The following is a 21,658-nucleotide window of genomic DNA, read 5'->3' as shown; positions in this document are numbered from 1 at the left end:
AGGCAACAAAAATCAGTGCAGATTCTGGGTGGTTCACTGAGCTTTCAGTTGTGGCTTCGTCTGCTCCTTCGGGCTGTTTCCACTGCCCCTAAACAGTGCTTTAAAAGGTTTCATCCTGGAGTGAAGATAGAACTGCTCTGGGAAACCTATCAAATCAGATCTTGAAACATCAACTGCCAATTAAATAGCCTGAACATTTAAGAGTTATCTTGAGGGCAAAGAATAAAGGGCACACCACTAACTCCAGCTGAAAGAGCCTCATCTGTGTAAGGAGCAATGGTCATCGTAACTCAAATTTCAACCCCGTTCTGACCATTTTAAGTGGCTGTAGGAGGCAATCAGAGCTCCAAAACTGCAGGGAAAGCAGACAGCATCTAGATAAAGCATAGAGGGCGTCTAATATTTCATGACAGGAAACCTGAAACAGGCATGGTATCAGGAGAATCAGCTGAATCCTGCATCTCCCCAGATGGAAAATTAGCTAAGAAGGTATTTTTGCAACAAGATCAGGAATTTAACAGTGAACATACTCAAAAGAAGATTGTAACAGTTACAACTGTAAAAAGTCAGGAGAGCTCAGAGCTAAAGTGAACATACAGGAAATGCAGCTTCTATTTTATGACTATTTCTAGTGATACTTTAGCTGAAGGAACCATACAAGGGACACAGATACAGGTTGTGTGTCAAGCCAGCCAAGGACAGAATCCTCCTGGCATAGGACAAACTCTTGAAGAATATTAAAGCTTTGCTGGGCAAACCACCAGCTCCCCTTCCCTCCCTGCAGAGCATGTGCACAGCTCTTTTCCTGCTAGCAAATGCTGGGGCTTCCCAGGCTTCATCCTACTGCCAGAGGAAGGCAGTGCTGGGAAACTGAGGTGGATTCTCTGCTCACCTGGTTCATATTCACAACAACAGCAGCTCTGAGCAGGGCAGGTAATAAACTCACTGTTCCACACAGTCCATAGCAGAGAAATACATGTGCAGCCCTACAACTCCACAGCTCCCAGAGTTAGGCACTGTCCTTCCAATAATAACCACTTTAAGCAGCCAGGAATTCTCCACACAGCTCACATTCGAGCTGGGAAGAATTTGATCTGCACAAAGTCAATCTGCACATCAGCAATAGAGCTTCCATGTTAAAGCAGCAAGCAGAGGAGCCTCCATGGCTGGCCAGCAGAAATCCCTCAGGCAGCCTCACGCTGAGCGAGTTCTCCGGGCACGGAAAGCCAGGCATCTGCGTCAGCCTGGTGCCCACACAAAATGCAGCTGGGATTCAGTAGGAGGCAGGAAGAAAAAGGGAAAAAAAACAAACACCCAGCTTCAAAGATACCTCCAGAGTCCATCAGACAGCACCCATCATCAGGGCAAAGGTCTGCTTCCAGTAGAGCAGAACAGCCCAGGCAAAGCCCTGCTGATCACAAACCCTTCTCACTCCCAACTCCAGAAAGCAGCAGCTCTTCCAGCTCCAGCACTGCTTAAGCTTTAGGCTTTAAATACCACCAGGAAAACCTTAATGGAACATCCAGCACACCTGAGCAAAGGACTTCTCCCCAGGTTAAACAAAGGCTTGAGCTTACACAGAGTTCGTGGGTCAGACTCACAGCCAGGGGAAAGCAGGGCCATGGTCAGCCCTACACAGATTTACCATAGCTGAGAATCCTAATGCAATTATCCAATATTACCAACATAATTATAGGGCCCTTGCTTAGTGTCACTGCTGCAATATCTAGGCCATGACAAGACAGATTTAGATTTACAAGCTCCACCCTCTCCTTTTAAATAGGCAGGACGTCACCATCATTAATGTTGGTGTGGCAGCGCCAGCCACAAGTGCCTGAACTGTGCAAAATAATACAACCCAGAACCTCATCCAACACACAGCACAAGCACAGCCTTTACCTCTCCTGATTTTAGGAGAGCAAGACTGGTTGTTTACGGACTGTGGCAGTTTTGGGAGTGAATATTCAGTCTATCAGCTATGATGCTCACAACAGCAAACAGACACAAAATAATTATAATAGAGGCATTTTCACCACATGGATGACATGGAAAAAACATAACTGCCTCTTGTCACTTCTCTGGGGGGTTATTTTGACAGAGCTGATTTAAAACCATTCAGCTTCATTTCTTTGAATGTTTCAGGACCCCATCTCATTACCTAGGAGACACCTCACTCCCCACACAATCCTGCAACTCCCAGCCAGGTCCACAGAGAAGGACAAAAGAGGAAGCTGTAAATCACAACACAGCAGAGAAAGGAGAGGAAGGAAATTAATCTCTTCCATGCAACAGCATTTTAGAAGCCTAAAATAATCAGTGGGCAAGATCCAGCCTGTGCATTAAATCCACACTCTTGTCAGAAGCTCTGGTCCAAGGGCAGCAGCGGCTTGGCATTCCGAGAGCAGCGGCAGAGCGCAGCCCAGACACCCCAACCCAGGGGCATTAAAGTCTCCCAGTATTTGCAGTATTTGTGACAGCAATTCTGTAACAAACAGCAGCTCACTGAAGGCGATGAAACTGTACTGGCTGTGACAGCAGGAAGCACGTTTAGGTGCTCACGTGGGGAGATTTGCTGGGCATGTGCTCTGCTGCACAGCCCTGTGCATCCACTCCATTCCTCCCTGACAGGCAGACTTGGAAAACCAAAGCTGATAGAACAGTGTTTTATTACTATGCAGCAAGACACGCTGCCTCCAAATAGATTACTTGGCAAGGCAGACTCAGTCCCTCTCAATTGTAACAATTTTAGTCCTTGAACTTCCACTGTAAGCCTGAAAAAAAATAAAAATTAATGGGTCATGAATAACTCACAGCTTAAAAAAAATTAAAAAGAGTCATTTGTTTAGTTATCAGTCAGCCCTTTAAAAAGCATATTTCAGCTGCTATTATTCCAAGCAGCCACTAATAGCATCTGAGCCCTTGTTCATCTCCAAGTGAAATTAGCACTGGCATCAACATGCTGCGGAGCATGACGGGCTCTGAGTGAACACAACTGGAACTGCAAAGCCAGCAAGAAGCTGCTGCAACTGCAGGCAGCTGAAAAGCTTCCCTGGAAAGGCAAGGAAGCGGTGAATCACGTCGGCAGGAGAGGAGAGAAAAAAGCTAAACTAGTCGAGCAGAGAGCAGGCTGTAGCTGGAAATGTAGAGGAGGGAGAAAGCAAGATGAAGGCCAGGGCTGGGACTGGTCTTTAACTGGACTGGCTTGCAAGGGCAAGGCAGAGCAGGCCATGGAGACCCGAAGTGCCATGGTAACAGCACACTCCATTTGGGAAGCAATTATGCAAGGATCCGAGGACAGCTCATGGCAACAGACAAGTTAGGCATTTAGGAATTTTGATTACTATGGCAGCACCCAGACACGCCTCCTGAGCACAGCAGCAGGAGAACCCCAAGCAAAACTCCACTACATACACTCCAGGAAGAGCCCGAGCTTACAGCCAACAGGACGCTGTCAGCTTCACAGCAGTGGATGAAGGCTTCTCTCCAACCAGCTTCCTCTCCTTAAACCCAGGAATCCAGAGTTCAGCCTTTCCAGGAATGCCATATAACTACAGGTTATGGGTACCTATGCAACTACAGGTTACAGGTACCCTTGGGCCACTGAAGTGCCACCTCCCTGAGTAACAGGAAAACACAACTTAAGGACACATCCCATTCCTCTGCAAGGGCTGATCAACCCCTGAAGACAGCAATGAGCTTTTCAACTCCTCAGTACATGCCAAGCGTGGATAGCAGTATCCACTGTGCCACCAGGCAGACCTCAGGGAATTTAAACCCCCAGGTACAGCCAGGAGCACACAGTATCCAGCATTCAGCATTTAATGGGGAAAAAAATCAGCTCTACGTGAAACAGGGCTTTGAGTTTTCCACACATACACGGGTGAGGAGGGAGAGAGATGAACTATTTGTCTGTTCATTTGTCAGATCTCCAGGAGCAGGAAACAGTTGCAGGGGTCCAGAACCTGAAGTTTTGTGACTGTTACTCACCAAGCCCATAACCATCGGGGATTGAATTCATCAGCTCAAATGAACTTAAATAATTGCTTTATTTATTTATATCCCAACTTAAATATAATAAATATATTACTAAATGCATCAGTAGCAGAAAGACTTTCAAAGGTAAGACTTTTCAAGTGTAAGGACTTGTTGTGTTAAGTTTAAAACAAAAGCAAAAGGTAGAAAACCACCATCTGCCCCCCTTCAAGAATAGCATCATTTTAATTTTTAAAAAAATCCAATACTTCCTGTCGCATGTTCTGCTGAAATCTGGGTGAGCAAGGCTGAGTTTATGCGTTTCCCGTGGTCTCTGAATAATATCAGATCTCCAGAAGATCCTGTGTATCAACTCTCACACCGTGATCAGCTGTATCATCACAGCTGCTTGTACCCAACACCCTCTCTCTGAATAGGCCTCCTAAGGCAGCAGCACACGAGTGTATTCTGGTACCAAGCATGGTGCTGAGAATCAGCAGGCACAGGGAAGGACAGGCTTTGCTCTGCATTTGCATTATGGGACACAGGGCCGTGGTCCATGATAAAAGTTCCTGGATACTATGGTGACATGAATATTAATGACCCTGTGATTAAAACACCAGGCAAGGAGTGTATTTGCATTTAATACAAGACTTTGTCCCTGCTCTCCTACACAGCCCTTATCAAATGGCTTCATCTTCATAGGCCTCAGCTTCTCATTTGTAAAATAATTTGATAAGCCTCCCTCCCACCATCTGTTTGTCTGCTCTGCAGAGAGGGGATGGGCACAGAACCACACGTTGTGTGACACCTCACCTCTCCAGAGAGCAGAGACAGCTCAGCAGTTCAAACTACAACTGGTAATGGAGCACAGAAACAGAAAGGTAAACTCATATTCACATGTGCAAGTACATCTTCTGACTCAAAGCAACAGGTAAAGGCCAAAGGAAAGGCTCTGACGTTCAGCAGATTTCTTCTCACCAGAAATATGTGCCCAAGGATCACAGGACAGTGTTACCTGCCTGTACTGCCCCCTCCCCTTCTCTCTGCCACACTGTCCCTCCTGCATCCTTTGCCACCTACAACCCACAGGTCAGGGCTCTGTGCATTTCTTTATCTCCTTACAAACATAACCAATAAAAACCACAAACATAAGAACCAGCAGGATCTCATCAGTTGACAAGTGGGGCTGGCCTCATGTGTCATCCTACACTGCCTGTCTTGTGAGAGGGCTGTGACAAATACACAGGCACCAAAGAGCTCCCTCCAGTCAGAACACACACTACTGTGCAAGCAGCACTGCCTGGAATTCCCAGGGAACAGCCGGCGTACACCAGGCAGAGCCCACATCAGCTGCTCCCAACACAGCCACAAGCATCCCACTGAAGTCTCCTAAGGGGGAAATAAGGCACAGAGACATCAGAGGAGTTTAGCAGGTTCCTCTCAAGTGCGTATTTGCCTAATGGGACACTGGCAGAACCTTAGTTAGAGGATCCTATGGAATCCAACAAAGAGGATCCATCCCAGCCCCTGAGCCATCCTTGCTATATCCTGCCTTTTCCCACCTCTCTTCCAAAGAGACGTGGCACTGCCTCTTCCCTCCAGCCAACATCTCCTGCCTGTCTGTGCTGTGCCCCATCCCTACTCCCTACCCACCCCCTGGATGCCTGTCCAAGGAGAGCTGCTACAAAACCTGGGTGAAAAGGCAAGTGTGCAGCACCTGAGTCTCTGCACACACACAGGTGCTTTCACAGATCCTTCTAACTCCAGAGAGTGTTTTCTTTAAGAATCTCATGGTATTGTTCATGCCTCCAGCCATTTGCATACCGCCAGTATCAGACACTTCTTGTCAAAGGTCATGAAGAGAGCTATTAGAGTAGAGCCCTGGGCCAGCAGCAGCCACCAATAACCCTCATGTGGACACACTGCAGCCCTAAGTGAGGATTTCCCATCGATCCAGCTCCCTCCTCCCAAGCAGCAGCTCAGTGCCAGAGAGGTCTTTATGGCTGAAGCACTTCCCAAGTCAGAAGCCATTAATCCTTCAGAGGGTCACAACAGGTAACTAAAGTAACACTGAATTAGCAGGTAGGTCATGCAGAGAAGTCACATAAGGCAAAAGGCCTGCCCTTGTGTGCTTCTCACGTCAGCACTGATTTCTTGTGTTCATTTTAAGTATTTCAAACCACTTTAAAATTCCAAATTTTGCATCACTCTCATAAAGATCTGAATAGCACCCACATGCAACCTGGGATAGCAGTGAAGTCACAAAACATGTACAACACACCAAACCAAGGGTTCCTCCTGCTTGCTTTGGTGCTTTGAAGAGAGACTGATGTCAGTGACAGACACAGGAACCAGGCACATCGTGTCCTCACGGAGCATTCTGCACATCTTTGAGACAAGCTTGAGTTTATTTTACTGCTGCCATTTGTGCAGCAAAAGCACATGTCAGCCCTGCAAGCATCATTTCGCTTACAGAAGGAGAGACAAGCTAAGATATCATCTGAGCAACAGCTGTGCAATTAGAGAGCCTCAGAAGATCTTGCATTTTGCTCTCACACCCTCGAGAACAGCTTGTCAGATTGCTTTGTAAGTTCACACAGGCACATTTTGGGGCCCTCTAAAACAGGCCCATGATCACCTAACGGGAAGGGAAACCGATGTGTGACTAACAGTGAACGAAGATCAGCTCCACCTGCCCTCATCACAGCACCTTCCAGCTCAGCTGTGGGGGGGATGCACACACAAATCCCTGCTCAGGGAACTCAGCTGGCTTTTTTTATTTTTAATCTATGAGATCACCCGTCACTGGTACGTAATTTGTTTCTGCAAAATCATGAAGCAAACCAGATGCTATGAGCATCTTGTTCCAAAAATGTCTTTAATCCAATCCTGCAACACATGGCCCAGGGTCCTGGTGTCAGCAGGGGTTCTGCCACAGAGCAAGCATGAATTTACACCCAAATCACACGTGTGCCAAGAGCACGCTCACTGAAATCACAGAGAGGCAGCACTTGAGAGGAAACACAGACTGCAATTAAAGCACCCAATCTGGAAGGCCAGAGATCAATTCCTGACTTGGCCACACGTGCTCTGCATTGCTTCACCTCCCTATCTGAGTTCCCAGCAGCCCTAAAAGGGATGGAAGGACACATTTACGGACTGTGCCAGGGCTCAGATACTCTGGGTAGTGAGAGCTCCTCGCATTAGCAGAGCTGCAGGAGCTCCCCTCTGCTTTCACTCTGCTGCATCACACTGTAGGCAGCTAACAATAACCTTCCTTTCATTTAGTGGCAATTCCTGGACCTCCTACAAAAGGAGAAAGTTTCCATAATGACAAAAAGCCACAAATGAGAATTACCTTGCAGTGCCTCACTTAAGCCTTTCCAAATCTTTTCCTTGTGCTTGTAAATCACTGTCAGTATTGTTCCTACTCTCAAAAAGTACAGCAGCCAGTATCTGATCCAAGGAGGTTTGTTTCCAGCATGATACCGCCACAAGGACATCCTGTGCTTCTCCCATCCAAGGAAGCCAGCACCCTTTCCTGGGAAACATACTTAGTTACCTCTTGTTATCAGAAGATAACTCCTTCACAAACCGAGTTTGCTTATGGCACGTTCTGCTCAGAGACTTCCTGTCTCCTTCCACTTGTGGAACACAAGTAAACACTTAGCACAAGCGAAGGCAAATTGGTTGTGACTTTCCAGAGAAGCAGCACCAGCCCTGCAGCTGGCACACTGCCTTCCCAACAGGCACAGCCTCAGCCTGCCCAGAACAGTATTTACACTGAAAAAAGTCACCTTCAAGGGAAGCAGCTCCCAGTCCCAACACAAGTGTGCAGCACCTAGCCAGTCCTGACCCCTTATTAGCCATGATTAATGCAGGTGGGTGAGCTTGGAAGGCAGTAAGTGCTAAATCCAGAGTGGATTCCAACTTGTCTTCAGCACATTTATAACTTCCCACCTGCTCTCCTCAGCTGCTGACAAGCTCCTGCACAAAGGGGAGAAGGCCCACACCACAATAAAAACATTATGGCAGTGCACGTTCTCCTGGGAGCCACAATGTCAGTGCTGATGTTGCAACTGGAGGTTAGAGACCTGTTCCTTTATAACTACTAGAACACTTCTGCAAGACCCCAGCTGGAGAGTTAAACCATGTATTACCCCCAGCCGGAATCCCAAAACTAAGCTTTCTTAAACTAACTGACAGCTTCATAGTAGGACTGCTTGCAACAGAAACTATTTTGGTTTAATATGGAAGATTCCTTCCTGGGATGATGACTGCAGAAGACTCCCCCTGCCATGACTGCCCTGGACTAACACTGCCTCTAAACGAGCTTTAGCTACCACAGCTGTTACACAAGGAACCAGCCCCCCTTGGGTACAACCCAGACCCCTTCTCTGACAGGCTGCACAAAGCTCATGAGCCAGGCCAGGCCAGTCTGTGGCCTACACAACTTCTTGCACACTTAAATCCATTAACACCTGCCTTTCCTCCCTGATTACATCTCAGAACACAGCACACACTGTCCCAGAAAAAGCTGTGCTGCTAAAAGCACCAAAACACTTGGGATACCTCAACATTTACCAAATAACTCCCTTGGGATTCTTCACAAGTTCCCCTGGCTCCTACCCTCAAAAAACCAGGCTGCTAGAACACAGAATCAAACATCTTACCTAGCAGAGCAGAGTACACGTTCTGCCTCACAAGAAACACAGAAAAAGCAACAGGGAAAAATAAAAAAATAAAAATCACATGTCTCATTCCAAGAGGAGAAACAGTTTAATTCGTAATCCAAATGTCACTGGTCAGCTGATTAGCAGCTGGCCCTTGGCTGAAGCTAGAAAGCAGTAACTCACAAAATACACTTCAAAGCAACGTCTTGAACCCAACCACACTGGAATTTGGTTGAGGATCATATAAATCTGAAAAATGTACCTCAGATGGGGTTTGCTTTAAAGTGAAATTATTTAAGAGGAAGCTCAGTTGTATTTTCAGTGACTTCAGGTTATGGTGCTGCAGAGAAAGGACGTGCCAAGGGTGAGCAGGGCAGGGGTCAGCAGAAACCCTCTGCATTCAGCCCAGCCACACCAGTGGGCAGCTCAGGGACCCCCCTTCCCGACCAGGCATGGGTTGGGCATTCACAGCCTCTCCCAGATGCTTCCTACATGCACTGGCCTGCAGGTCTGCCAAGGAAAGTCAGGATGAACGCCACAATGTCCCTCTTTTGAAAACAGAGGAAAAAATACATCTGGCAAACATAAGATGATTTGGTGACTTTGCACTGGTTCGCAATATCAACCATTAAATGCTTTTAAATCAACACTAGCTACCAGCACACAGGCATGTACCTGAAAAACTCCAGTGAGATACCCAACAACTATTAAACCTGAATCCCTTACTTACACACTTCAAGGGGAAAAGACCTACAGAAAAATAACACTGATTTTAAAAGTAACTTTTCATAGACCTGCAGCAATGCAGCCTGTACCTTTTGCTAGAAGCAGAGAGAGACAAACAAAACCCTGCTCAAACACGTGCCCCATCAGTGTTTACACACCTCGGGTCAGCTCAACACTCTCTTACAACACCGTGAGCACAGAGTCACACAAAACACAGAGGCCCTCAGAAATGGGACACTGGGACAATCCCCACCCTGTTTTAGCTCAGAGGAGTACCCGTGCCTTGTGGTACTTTGCCACACACGTAGTCTCTCAAACTCCTTAGTAAATTCCTAATTTATGGCAACATCCTTCTCAATGTTTCTGCTGCTCTGATCCTCATCCGAGGGACACCAACCTCCCTACAGCTCCAGTGTGGGGCTCTGGGGTGGGTTTTTGTTGTTTTGGTTTTTTCTCTATGCACAGGCAGAAACAAAGAGCAGTATCGGACTTGGTCCAACACTGTTTTGGTTTCCTTTCAGAAGGAAAACAGCAAGACAGCAGCCTGACTCAGCCCCACACTGCAGCAGCTCCTGGACATTCCCTTCAGCTCTGTGAAACACCACTCACCCCAAAACCAGTCACAACACCCCTCAGCCCATACTGGGGCACTGTGTGACTTTAAACCTGGCCCTGCAGACCCCCAGGGCCAGCAGCACTGCCCTCCCACCGGAGATAATCCTTGTGCAAACTCTGAGGGGAATTTTTCAAGAGATTATTTGTGCTATTATATGGGTTAGAGCAGGACAGCTACAAAGACCCAACCAGGAATCACCTATTGCAACACCCTGTTTGTAACAAAACCACTGATTCACCAGTATCATAACACCACAACCAACCCCTCAAATTCCTTCTATATTATTCCCATCTACTTCCTTCCAAAAGGAAGGGATGTTCCTCCCTGCCCAGGAAGGCAAGTATCCAGACACAACTATTTTTCAGGGGTGGGGGTGCACCTAACCACAGCAGATATTTTGGGGGATCTACACAAGAGCCCAGAGGCACATGGAGCCATTTGCCACTTGGCACACGCAGTGCTGCAGCCAGGACACACTCCTTGTCAGCAGGGTTGCTCAGCAGAATTCAGGGTGACCAGGCACAGCTCTGACAGAGGTAAATCCCAACACTTCAGTTCCATAAGTTCTGGTTCAACTCAAGTCTCCTCCACACCATTCATCACATCATTGAGTCTCTCTTTTAAGCCACTTTCACATCTCATTTTTTTTAATGTTTCACACGCTGCACCAAAACAGAGGCCTCCCCACTCCCTCCTAAAGCAAAGGGGATGAGAGGTCTTTCCTTCCCAGACAGGACACTCCTCCTACAAAGTGCTTCCCAGGGGACTTTTCCTTTTAGCAGAAATAGCCAAGAGTTGCCTTTTCAGCACTGCTGAAACACCACTGCAGATACAGAGAGGTTTTCCAGCCGAGGTCTCAGACGTCAGGAGCGCAGGGACTGGGCTGCCCACGAGCTCCCCAGGTCTCCAGCTGAGTCAGGGAGAAAAGGCACACTCAGCCACAGGCATGCAGAGCTGCAGCACTTCTGACCCACACTGCCTCCCCAGATGGCCCAACTTTCCTACAGAGGAAATGGCATTTTCACCTCTCTGTTGCAAAAAAAGGTGACAACCTTCAAACCAACACACCACCTTGCTCTTGTCCCCTCAGAGGCTTCGCTCTGAGTGCAGAAGGATTTCAGACTGCCCACAGCAGAGTCTCACTGTGAGGAAGATACCTGTGCAGCACCTTTCACCAGAAGAACTCCCTCTGCCTCACAGGAACAGAACACAGCACCTATTTCACAGGTGTGCTCGGCCTGTGTGTGAGGATCCCAGAGCTGCAGGCCATGCTCCATCCCACAGGCCAGCCAGGAAACCAGGAGTGGCAGGGAAAAGCCCCCACAAGCAGCAGCTCCCCCAGGACAGCGAGGCAGGGAAGGGAGGCACTTCTCTCCCAGGCAATCCGTGCTACCACCTCCACCTCTGCTGCAGCTCAGCCCCGCCGAGCAGGAGAGCCTGGTGACACACGGCTCCGCTTCCCGGGGCTGTCAGCACAGGGCAGAACCTGCCAGCAGATTACTCATCAGCAAAAAAAGCCTCTGCCTTCCCATGTTACCAGGATGAGGCCATCCTGCATTAAAAAGAGACTGACAGCTTCTCAAGTTTAGCTCATGTAGGTCCTAAGCTTCCAGGGCCAAAAGGGCCTTGGAAATATCAGTCAAGGCAAACCTATATTGCAAATTTCAAGAAAAAATCACTATAGTTACTAGTTAAAAGCCTGCTTCCGGTGCTCCTCTCAGCAGAACATATCAGAAACCATGTCTAAAAAACAAGTCACAGACCTATTTTCTTGTACACCATGGTGAATTCTTACAAACCTGAACACAGGCAGCGTACACAGAGTCCCTTTTCCATTTTAGGGCTCTTTCTGTAAAAGCCAACACAGGTCCTCCCACTCAGCTCTCTCCCAGCAGCTCCCCTCTCCTTCACCATCAAAACAAAACACTGTTTTGACTAAAATTGCCCAGGATGCTACGCAGGAGGGACCAGCAGCGGGTCTAAGGAGGCCAACATCTCTCTGAAGGTCGAGGCTAAGGTTACCAGCCAGAGCCATTCAGGAGGTTCCTCACAACCCCAACAAATGAAACGTAAAACGATAGTTCAAGCAGCAGAGCTGGTTACAATTAAATAAATGCCACCAGCAGCTTGCTGCACCGCAAGGCCTGCACACGTTACGAGTTCTATAACCCCTACAATTCATTTCTAGGTCTTTAACTGTTTTATTTGGGGGAAAACAAAACAAAACAAAAAAGCAATTGGGATCACACCTTCCCCATGCAGAAACCCCACACACAGAGAAATCCCTCATCCCAGGTCACAGCCGGTCCTGCTCAGCCTATACCTATGTGGATGACATAGCTACAAGGAATTTACTCCAGTGTTTTAATCCTCTCTGCTTGAGGTAGGAAAGGAGGTAACAGCTGAAGAAAGTTTAAGAGTGAAGGACACCGCTTTCTTTATTTACAGCACCTTGTTCTGCACCAAAATATTTGACAATATTTTGGTGGGGGTTTCTTTATAACTCCCACTTTCGGAGAAGTGGGAAACAATTAACTTCTGAAAACCCCCCAATTTCTAAAGCATTAAAAAAAAAAATAAAAAGCCAAATCCAGCAAACCCACACTGGATTTACAGATGGGAAGACCAGACACGTCAGCTTACAGACACCACTGAGCTGCAACTCTGTCAAGGACAATGAAATATTCGGGAATCCGGGGGTCAAGGAGGAGGCTGGGTGCCCGGAACAGCTCAAGGCCTCCCTTTCAGCTTGGGGAAGGAAAACCAGCGCACGTCGAGCGCTCTGAGAGGCACCGGGATCTTACCTTCCGCCAGCACCTCGTCCACAGTGACCTGGTGCCGGCCGATGCTGAAGACCCGGCCGATGTAGCCGCTGCCCGGGCCGCTGCTGCCGCCACCGCCGCCGCTGGTGCCCGACCCGGGCCCGGAGCCGCCCTGCTCCCGGCGCGAGTCGAAGAACTTCTTCATGTCTCAGGAGGCGGCAGCTGCCGGCGATGGGGGCGATGCCGCTGTCAGGTCCCGAGCCCCTCCTGGCTCCTGCCGCGGCCGCTGAGGGGGGCCCGGGGCCGCTCGCCTGGCGGGGCCGAGCCGCGCTCTCCGCCGGGGACTCACACCTGCAAAACCACAGGGGATAACGGGGGCGCGGCGTTACCCCCGCGGGCCGCCGCGGGCCCCTCGGCGAGCCCCGACCCACAGGGACCCTGCCCGGTACCTCGCAGAGGGCGGCGGGTGCCTCCATGCGCCCCGCGGGGCCGGCGTGCGCAGCCCCACCGGGTCACGGCGGGGGCCGGCTGCCGGCAGGGCCCGGGGCCCGCATCGCTGTCTGGCGGCGTCACCGGCGGCCACCGAGCCCGTCAGGGACAGGGACCGACCCCGCCGCCGCCCCCCGCCGGCCCCATCCGACCAGGAAATGGGCCGGCACAGGAAGTCCCGGCTGCCGTCGGGAGCACCGCCCCCGCGCCTCCGCCAGCTGCAGGGCCCGGCCTGGCCTCGCCGCCCCGGCGTGCCCCGGCCCGGGCTGTCCCGTCCCGTCCCGCCCCGTTCCGGGATGCCGCGTCCCAGAATGTCCTGTCCCGGAGCGCTCGGTGCGCCCCCCGCCCCACAGCGCGGCGGGAGGGGGAGCGGGGGCTCGGTGGGATGGCGGCGCCGCGCACTGCACGCTGGGAGCGGTAGTTCCGCGTCGCGAGCGGAGGGGGGGTCCCGGGGCGGCGAGGACTACAAGTCCCGGCATGCCGCGCGGCGCTGGCCGGCAGGGGGCGCTGTGCCGGCGGGGCCCTCAGGGGGCTGTGGCGAAGTGTCCGGGCCGGGGTCGCCCCTCAGACCGGCCGGGACCGGGGGCCTCCCCAGGGACAGCGGACGAGGCCCGGGGGCTCCGTGTCCTCCTCGTCGCGAGGGATGAGTGCAGAAATCCTGTCCGTGGGGAGCCACGGCCCACATTGGGGCTTTGCGTGGTGACCGGTATTTACGTTTATCTTTGGAATAATGCGTTGAACTCGATGTTTTTGTGATATAAAAGGCCACTGCTGTGACATCTTGGGATTAACCTGGAGCACAAGGCCTATATTCACACAGGCCCTACTAGCGGCCTGGTTTGAGAGCCTCAAAAAAATCCTAAAAACAGAGATATCCCAAGCCCTCAAAACGTCTTTAGTGTTTTACACCTAGTAGCTGGTTTTGTAAAGCCTGTGCCTTGGATTTGCTGTTAAATTACAGTTTCCTCCTCCTTCCTGCCCAACTACCGGCAAGGTGCTCATCAGAGGCGCTGCAGCTCCTCCAGAGCCCAAAGCCATTGGGTCAGGCTTTGGAAAGGTTTACTTTAGCTCAGATATTGGGGAAACTTACTTTAAATGCACTTCGGGTTCTTTTCAGCGTTTTTTCCTCAGAAATCAGGAGATTTTCCCAGCCTATGGCATGCATTCTGGAGTTGGGATTTCAGCAGAGGGAAATGTTAAAATGGCAAAAATTGTTTTTTCCAGAATGAAGCCCTAGAATACAAAACTCAAGCAGCATGTGGGTGCCAAATGAATACCTCCATGACACACCACTCTCCTTCCTCCCCTCTGACTGGGATGGAACGAGAAACCAAAGCATGGTCCCATTTTCCCAATGACTATTATTTCCTGTATTACAGTAATAACTGCAGCCATCCTGCTGACAGCCCCTGTCCCCAGCGGATAGGCCAGGCCAGGTTACTTTGGGATGACAAAAATGTTTACCTTTCACACGGCCCTTTTCTTCATCCAGCCTCGCTTGGGTCATGGGCTTCCAGCAATGCCCAAGTGAGATTGGATCAGGATGTTGTAAATGGATCTCATTGGTCTTCCCTCACAGTGTTTGAAGACTTTTAAGATGCATGTGGCTCTCAGAACAGGCAGGTAAAATTGCTGGTGGTAACATTCAGCACCTGGATACACAGATCTGACAGCACGGCACAGTTGGTTTTTTGCTGAGCCACTGTGCCTCTTCACTGTGGATAATGCTACACCTCTTCCACCATCCTTGTCCTCAGCAGGTGTTACAGGTAAGTGCCCACAAGCCCACCCTGCAGACCTCAAAGTCTTCCTTTGACCACCTTCAGTCACCCATAATTTGTAGGGTGGCTCCTGACTGCACCTCATTTCCAAGTACACCCCAAGTCCAGACAGCTGAAACTGCAATCATTTCATCCAGGCAGCTAACACACGTGTGGAAACAGTCCCTTTTTCATTTGCAGGCTTTAATCTGCATGAAACCTGCTTGCGGTTTGGGGCTCTGTGATGAATTAATTGCTGGTGGTCAATGCAGAAGGTTCACGCGCCCTTCAGAAAAATACGAACTGAGTAAAGTCTCAGTTGCTTCTATCCATTATCTTATTTTTTTTTAATTCCTCTAACCTGTGAAAATCCCCAGGCATCTCTCAAGACTGAGGTAGAACACCCGGTGCAAAAATCAGGTCCCATCAACAGGGATTTCTGGGAACTCTGCAGAACTGAACAATTTCCAAGGAAATTGGGCATCTCTGTAGAGTACGGGGAAATGACTCACTTCCAACTAAAGAAGATAAAAGCCACTGCATGCAGAGAGCTGCAGATGCACTGCTGAGCCTCCTCCCTGGCTCTGAGAGGGCTTTTTTTAACCATACCTGCAGTGCAATGCAGGGAGTGTCAGACCCACGCACGGCTGGGGGCTCTGATGTTCAGCCCACGGGCACACAAACCCCATCCACGACCGTTTTGGGGAGCAGAAGCACAGCAGGAGCCATCCCCGGCTGCAGATGCTGAGGAGATTCTTTATTCCAGAAGGCACAAGGCTTGGCTGCACTGCTGCAATCCCAGTGACCTTCACAGGGATCAGGGAACTGAGCCTGAAAGCTCTAAGTGAAAAACCTGATCAGTGGCTGCAGCACAGACATGGCCTGGTGTTTCTCCCGTGCCAGCCCAGAGCGACTCCAGAGTGCTCCCAGACTTGTCCTGCTGCAAGAGGAACCTCAGTCTGACTAATACGCTCAATCCTAAACACCAAATTTTAAGCTGCTAAAAATCCCATGACGTGAGGTTTAAAACATCCGAGTGTGGTCAGCAGAGCTGCTTCCCTGCACATTGTCTCCCTGATCCCTGGTTCTCCTGCACTGCTCAGAAAATGCATTCAAATCCCCAGGAAGAAGCACATTAAAACAGCTGCATCCCACTTCATCAAACTTTCCAGACAGCTCAGCATTTTCTAAATAAAAACACAGGCCTGGACAAGTTTCCTGCGGTCCCCGAAAGGCGAGGGCACACTGGCCCCTTCTGGAGAGCTCGAGGAGCGGCAACGACGGAGAAAAGAGCCGGCACAGCTTCCTGTTTTTGGTGACACTTAACTGTCCAGGGCAAACAAAGCAATGGTCACATTTTCCTGAATTCCCCGCATAATAAGTCTTAATCACACGGCTATGTTTATCTTGATACGGATGTTGGGAGAGCCACTTTTTACACAGGCAGACAGTGATGGGGCTTTCAAAGTAACAGAGGAGATATTCGGATTGGATATAAGAAATTCTTCCCTGTGAGGAGGGTGAGGCCCTGGCACAGGGTGCCCAGGGAAGCTGTGGCTGCCCCTGGATCCCTGGAAGTGTCCAAGGCCAGGTGGGACGGGGCTTGGAGCAACCTGGGATAGTGGAAGGTGTCCCTGCCCATGGGGCTTGGAACAAGATGAGCTTTAAGGTCCCTCCCAACCCAACCCAACCTAATCCACAATTCTGTCTCTTTAAACATACATTTACTGCAAAAAATTCTGTTAAGCTTCTCACCACCTAAAGAATAGAGCCACTGTTCTGTCCATCTCCCTGACTGTGATTTTCTGGATTTCAAGGATTTCTTTCCAAGTGCATAGTTGTGCACTATTAGTATGATCAGAAAAACCATCATTGTTCTTCATCACCCCCAAGAAGAGGTCAATTCTCAAGCACATTATCATGGAGCTGGGCTTTACTGGGTTCAGAGTTGTGCAGATGAACAAAAAGACTCAGACCTGTATTTTACGTGTCTAAAAACTGGAAGTTTCCACCTCCTTGGTGCTCCTGTTTGCCCTTGCAGGACCTCCTCACTGGCTCCAGCAATGGCTCTGCTTCTTGTGGCTGGAAGCCAACATCTTCCATCCACAGTAATGGCACCCCAGTAGGCACACCCAGAAATAATGGAGCTGATGGAGCTCTGCAGGCTCATGCACGTGGGATGCAGTAGCCTGGATTGACCCTGTGTACAGCCAGGGGATGGAGCACTGGGTGGGAAAGAGCCGTGCTTCTCATGGAGCATGACTTTGCACCACAGCTCCACACTGTCCTTCAAAGCAGCTGCCGTTATGCCAAGGGAAATTTGTGTGTTGGATTCTCCCTGACAAGGGATTTAGCAGCTGTGTTTCAAGTGTTGGGATCCTGTTGGGGCTCCTCCTGCCCCGAGCTACCTCACTGGGGTCTCTGCCGACACCCTTTGCTCACTTCTGTTTAAATGCAGGGTCAGGAGACGTCATCCTGAGCTGGGCAGTCATAGCTCCATTTCCATCCCCTAGAGCTGGGTTATAGTCAAATTACAGAGCGGCTAAGTAAGATAAAACTACATGGAGGTAGATATTAATTAAGAAGAAAAAAGTGAAAGCTACTAATTTCCTCTTCAGAACTATATGTATGCTAATTAAAGTAAACATTCATTAAGCCCATTAAATGAAATTTAAGTTTGATAATGCATTTAAAGCTGCTGAAAGCAATGGTATAGCAGTTCATAGCCTGCAGCTCTGGGGAAGGAGGGGCCACAAATAATCTACAGCTTTCACAGGGCACTGGGAACTTCCCTGACTGAGTGGTTCTCCTCAAGGCAAATGTCTTGAGGTGTGGGGCCTAAACTGTATCAGTTAGTCTTGATGAGGAGTAGCTGTCCAAGAGAAAATTATTATACTTGTACAAAAATTGTAATGTAAATGCAATTGCAGTGGTCTCTAGCCCATCTCTTGTCTTTCATGTAAACAGGCTATAGCACAACAAGCAGTGTAATTCATAGAATCTTGGAATGGTTTGGGTTGGAAGGGACCTTAAAGCCCATCCAGTCCCACCCCTGCCATGGGTAGGGACACCTTCCACTATCCCAGGGTGCTCCAAGCCCCATCCAGCCTGGCCTTGGACACTTCCAGGGATCCAGGGGCAGCCACAGCTTCTCTGGGCACCCTGTGCCAGGGCCTGCCCACCCTACAGTGAAGAATTCACTTCCCAATATCCCATCTCACCCTGCCCTCTGGCAGTGGGATGCCATTTCTCCTCTGTCCTGTCCCTCCAGGCCCTTGTCCAAAGTCCCTCTCCAGCTCTCTCAGAGCCCCTTTAGGAACTGGAAGGGGCTCCAAGTTCTCCCCAGACCCTTCTCCTCTCCAGGCCGAATAACTCCAGCTCAGCCTGGCTCCATAAGGGAAGCAGCCCAGCTCTCTCAGGGAGTAATGGGAATGGTTTATCAGGCAGCCGTAGATCCTGTGCAGATTCCTGTGTGTCTTCTGCCACAGCGTGTGCCTCAGGCCCCGCTGGAGATGTTATAGCAGCCCTGTTTTCACTTCGAACAGCAAGTGAGACAATACAAGTAGGATCAAAAGCAAAAGACAAAATGTATGACAGCAAGGGGCTCTTTTGATGGGAAAAGTCTCACCCCACAAATGCCTAATCATCCTCACAACCCCACTCTGGAGGTATTTGCTGACGCCCATTCCCCTATGGATGGATTCATGGACACAGGCAGCCAACGAATCCATCAGACCACCGATGGCCCCGGACTGTTTGCATTCCCTGCTGTTTATAGCTTTAGTGAATAAAAGAAAACAGCAGACTGGGCCCGTGGCCAAGTGCAGCCTTCAGTTTCTCTGTGGGAGAAAGGCAGAGTGGGTGGGCATCTCTGAGGCAGTGTCAGCACAGCATATGCTGGGGGACAGCAGTGTGGAGAGACCCCAGCACCCGAGATGCTGTTAGAGCTGTCAGCGTGAGGAATTGTGAGAGCATCCCAGATCCCCTGCTGTGTGCCTGTCTGCAGAGCACACGAGCATCCCCACCTTAAAAACCCGGTGATTGAAGCACACTTGAAACAGGGAATTCGACTCCTGGCTGTCTCATCCTTGCAGTGCTCATTGCTGTCTCCCCTTACAACTTATTGTCTGAGGCATGTGGGCCCCCGTGTCCAAGTGGTCTCTTGTTTTAAAGGCATCTTGGGTTACAGGCATTTTCTCAAATCAGTTCTGCTCCCCAGTTCCTTCTTGGCCTTGTGTGACATTTATATTTATGTAATCTACCCAGAGAGCCTTTGACTTGCATAGCAGTGCTGGTATGCTGTGCTCAGGCTTCTAAATCCTGCCTGGATTGCTAAAAGGGAGAGTGCTGCACATTCCCCAGATAATACTGAGTGCAGAAGCAGTGTTTCTAATGGTTATGAAGAGTTAAGAGCACTCTAATTTCTTATGTGAATTGGAATAGTTCCGTTTTCCCACCTCAAATAAGCACTGTTTACCTAGGTCTGGGAGTGTTTCATCTTCCTTACTCTCTTTGTGTTAAAAGGGCTCTACTCCTATCATACCTCAAAAGCTCCAGGCTGCCTCTTCCTAAAGGTCTTCCCCAAAACACCTCTTCCCAAAACACCTCTGACTTAAGGAAATGGCTGTTTCACCTTGCATGGTGCTGAACAGCAGGTAAGGACACACCCTTGCTCTAAGGTCAGAAGTGCCCCTGGATCTCTGCAGCGAGCCCTAACAACTGCAGTTCACCTTGGGACTATTGTGATATTAATACATGGAATGTGAGAATTCTTTACCCTCTTACAAGCACACAGAACTCGGTGCTTTAGAAAAGCAAGGGCTGGTTTTCAGCCTCCACCCTACCTTCGGGTACTGCTGCTATGGAGACAACACTGAGCTACAGCATCCAACACACTCCCACAGCACTTGTGCAACCTTTCAGTAACCCCATTTTAAGGGGCTGCTGCTTGCAAACTGCCGTTGGTCAGGTATGAAAACAAGCACTTCTGTGGAAACCATGTTTTTATGAGAAAATGGACATATCATGAACCAGCCATAAAAAAACAGAGCACATAAGGTGGAAGGACTTAAGCACATACACAAGGAAAGAGTCCATGGGAAGGTTGTGAGAAAGGAACAAGCAGCGTTGGGGAGGATGTGAACGGGGAACAAGCAAAGGAAGAAAAGGATAAGAAAATGCCAACTGAAGGACAGCTGTGACATACATGACGGACGATGTGACACACACACAGGAGCCAATCATAAAGCATAAAGTAGCGTGTGAAAATGGGCCTTAATAATTATTATGCACAATTGCATGTAGGGAAAGCAAGAATTGTATATTAGGGACAGTAGTTCATCAATAAAAGGGCTTCTGCCTGATTCACATTGAGTCATGTAGAGTCCATTGTTTCTCTTCACACACTTCACTTATGAACCTCCTAAAAAACACCTGCTTAATTCCCAAAGGCCCAAATTCTGACCCTCACTTGGTGAATGACTTCATTAGTGTCAGAATTTGGAGCTCAGTAAATGAGGTGAGGCTGTTTCTCTAAAGCTAAAGGCAGGTACCTGCTAATGAAAGGACACACTGAAAACCTCTCCTCCTAGCACAAGGCTCCTTTGCTCTCGGAGGTGCAAATTTAAAAGGTCAGGTCCTTCAGGCAAAAACAAATGCTGCCATTTTCTAGAGGTTCAGCTCTGTTCTCATTGTGGGACTTTGAATAAATACCCCCTTCCTAATGGGCTGCTGCTTGAGCTCAATTTATTTACTTAATGCACATTGCCTTCCCTGTTTTTCTGTGACCTTTAATTTTTATTAGGTCTTTTGTCGATGGGAGAACAGCAAGGTGGAATGGGAATAGAAAGGATGTGGGTAACTGAGTAAAGTCTGGGGGGTTGAGAGCTTTATAACGGGTGGTTAAAATAATTGATGGGACAAATGAAATATCCATGAACAGAAGGGCAGTGCCCTCTGTCACTGCATGGAGAGGGACTGTGGGCTTGTCCCTTGCTGTCCCTCTTCTGATGCAAAGACAGCAAAGCTATGCCAGCCAGTGCTTCAGCTGGAGATGCTGAAGGATAACCATAGCCTTTCCATCCTTTCAGAGATGAAGACAAAGCTGATAGCTGAGCAGACCCTACAAAGACCTCCTGGAGAGACAAAGCTTTGTCACCTGAACCTTGTGTAGGAAAATACAGCAACAACCCTTCTCCCTCCTGAAGGGAGCAGCTCCTGTAGCAGGTACAACAAATCCCCTATCATTCTATCCACCTTCCAGAGAAGCTTAGCCAACTCTCAGCATGCTCAGAAGCTTTTGTGCCCTTTTTTTTTTTCTTCCCTTTCTGGTCCAGATAATCGTGACTGGATCAGATGGCCCCAGAGCCAGCACCCGTAACCAGCCAAGTTTACAGGGAACTTGGCTGTGTGTTGCATCAGGATCTAGCTGCTGAATGGACTACACTTACATGACTAATCCAGGTGGCCAAAAACATCCACACAAACACATCTTCAAGTACTCCTCCTACTTGGTGCCTCTCCCAGGGGGAAAGAAAAGGTTAAATTATGAAAATCATGAATGGCAGGATTGGTGCAATATTTAAAGGATAAATAATTTGTAAAGAAAATTAATAACTTATGGTCTTGAATAATTACTGTTGCATATATCAGTGACTG

At 49.2% G+C, this 21,658-nt stretch overlaps 1 protein-coding gene and 1 long non-coding RNA gene across 14 annotated transcripts in view; one reads left to right on the top strand and one right to left on the bottom strand.

Moving 5' to 3' along the window:
- AAK1 (AP2 associated kinase 1) overlaps positions 1–13,396 on the bottom strand; it is a 72,100-nt gene extending 58,704 nt beyond the window's left edge. For all 13 annotated transcript variants that reach the window (XM_069035450.1, XM_069035454.1, XM_069035451.1 and 10 more), the window contains exons 1-2: positions 13,202–13,396; positions 12,795–13,103 (exon numbers count right to left, since the gene is read on the bottom strand). In XM_069035450.1, the coding sequence (XP_068891551.1) occupies positions 12,795–12,957 (163 nt within the window). In that variant the 5' untranslated portion in view covers positions 12,958–13,103; positions 13,202–13,396. The remainder of the gene's footprint in view (positions 1–12,794; positions 13,104–13,201) is intronic.
- A 395-nt stretch (positions 13,397–13,791) lies between these two features.
- Positions 13,792–16,466, top strand: LOC138121805 (uncharacterized). Its single transcript, XR_011156267.1, has 3 exons — positions 13,792–13,947; positions 14,821–15,010; positions 15,203–16,466. It is a non-coding gene; the product is annotated as an uncharacterized lncRNA (long non-coding RNA).
- Positions 16,467–21,658: the final 5,192 nt, after the last annotated feature.

Source organism: Aphelocoma coerulescens, chromosome 22 (genome assembly GCF_041296385.1).
Source record: "Aphelocoma coerulescens isolate FSJ_1873_10779 chromosome 22, UR_Acoe_1.0, whole genome shotgun sequence".
Taxonomy (NCBI): Eukaryota; Metazoa; Chordata; class Aves; order Passeriformes; family Corvidae; genus Aphelocoma; species Aphelocoma coerulescens.
This window is presented reverse-complemented; position numbering and strand designations above follow the sequence as displayed.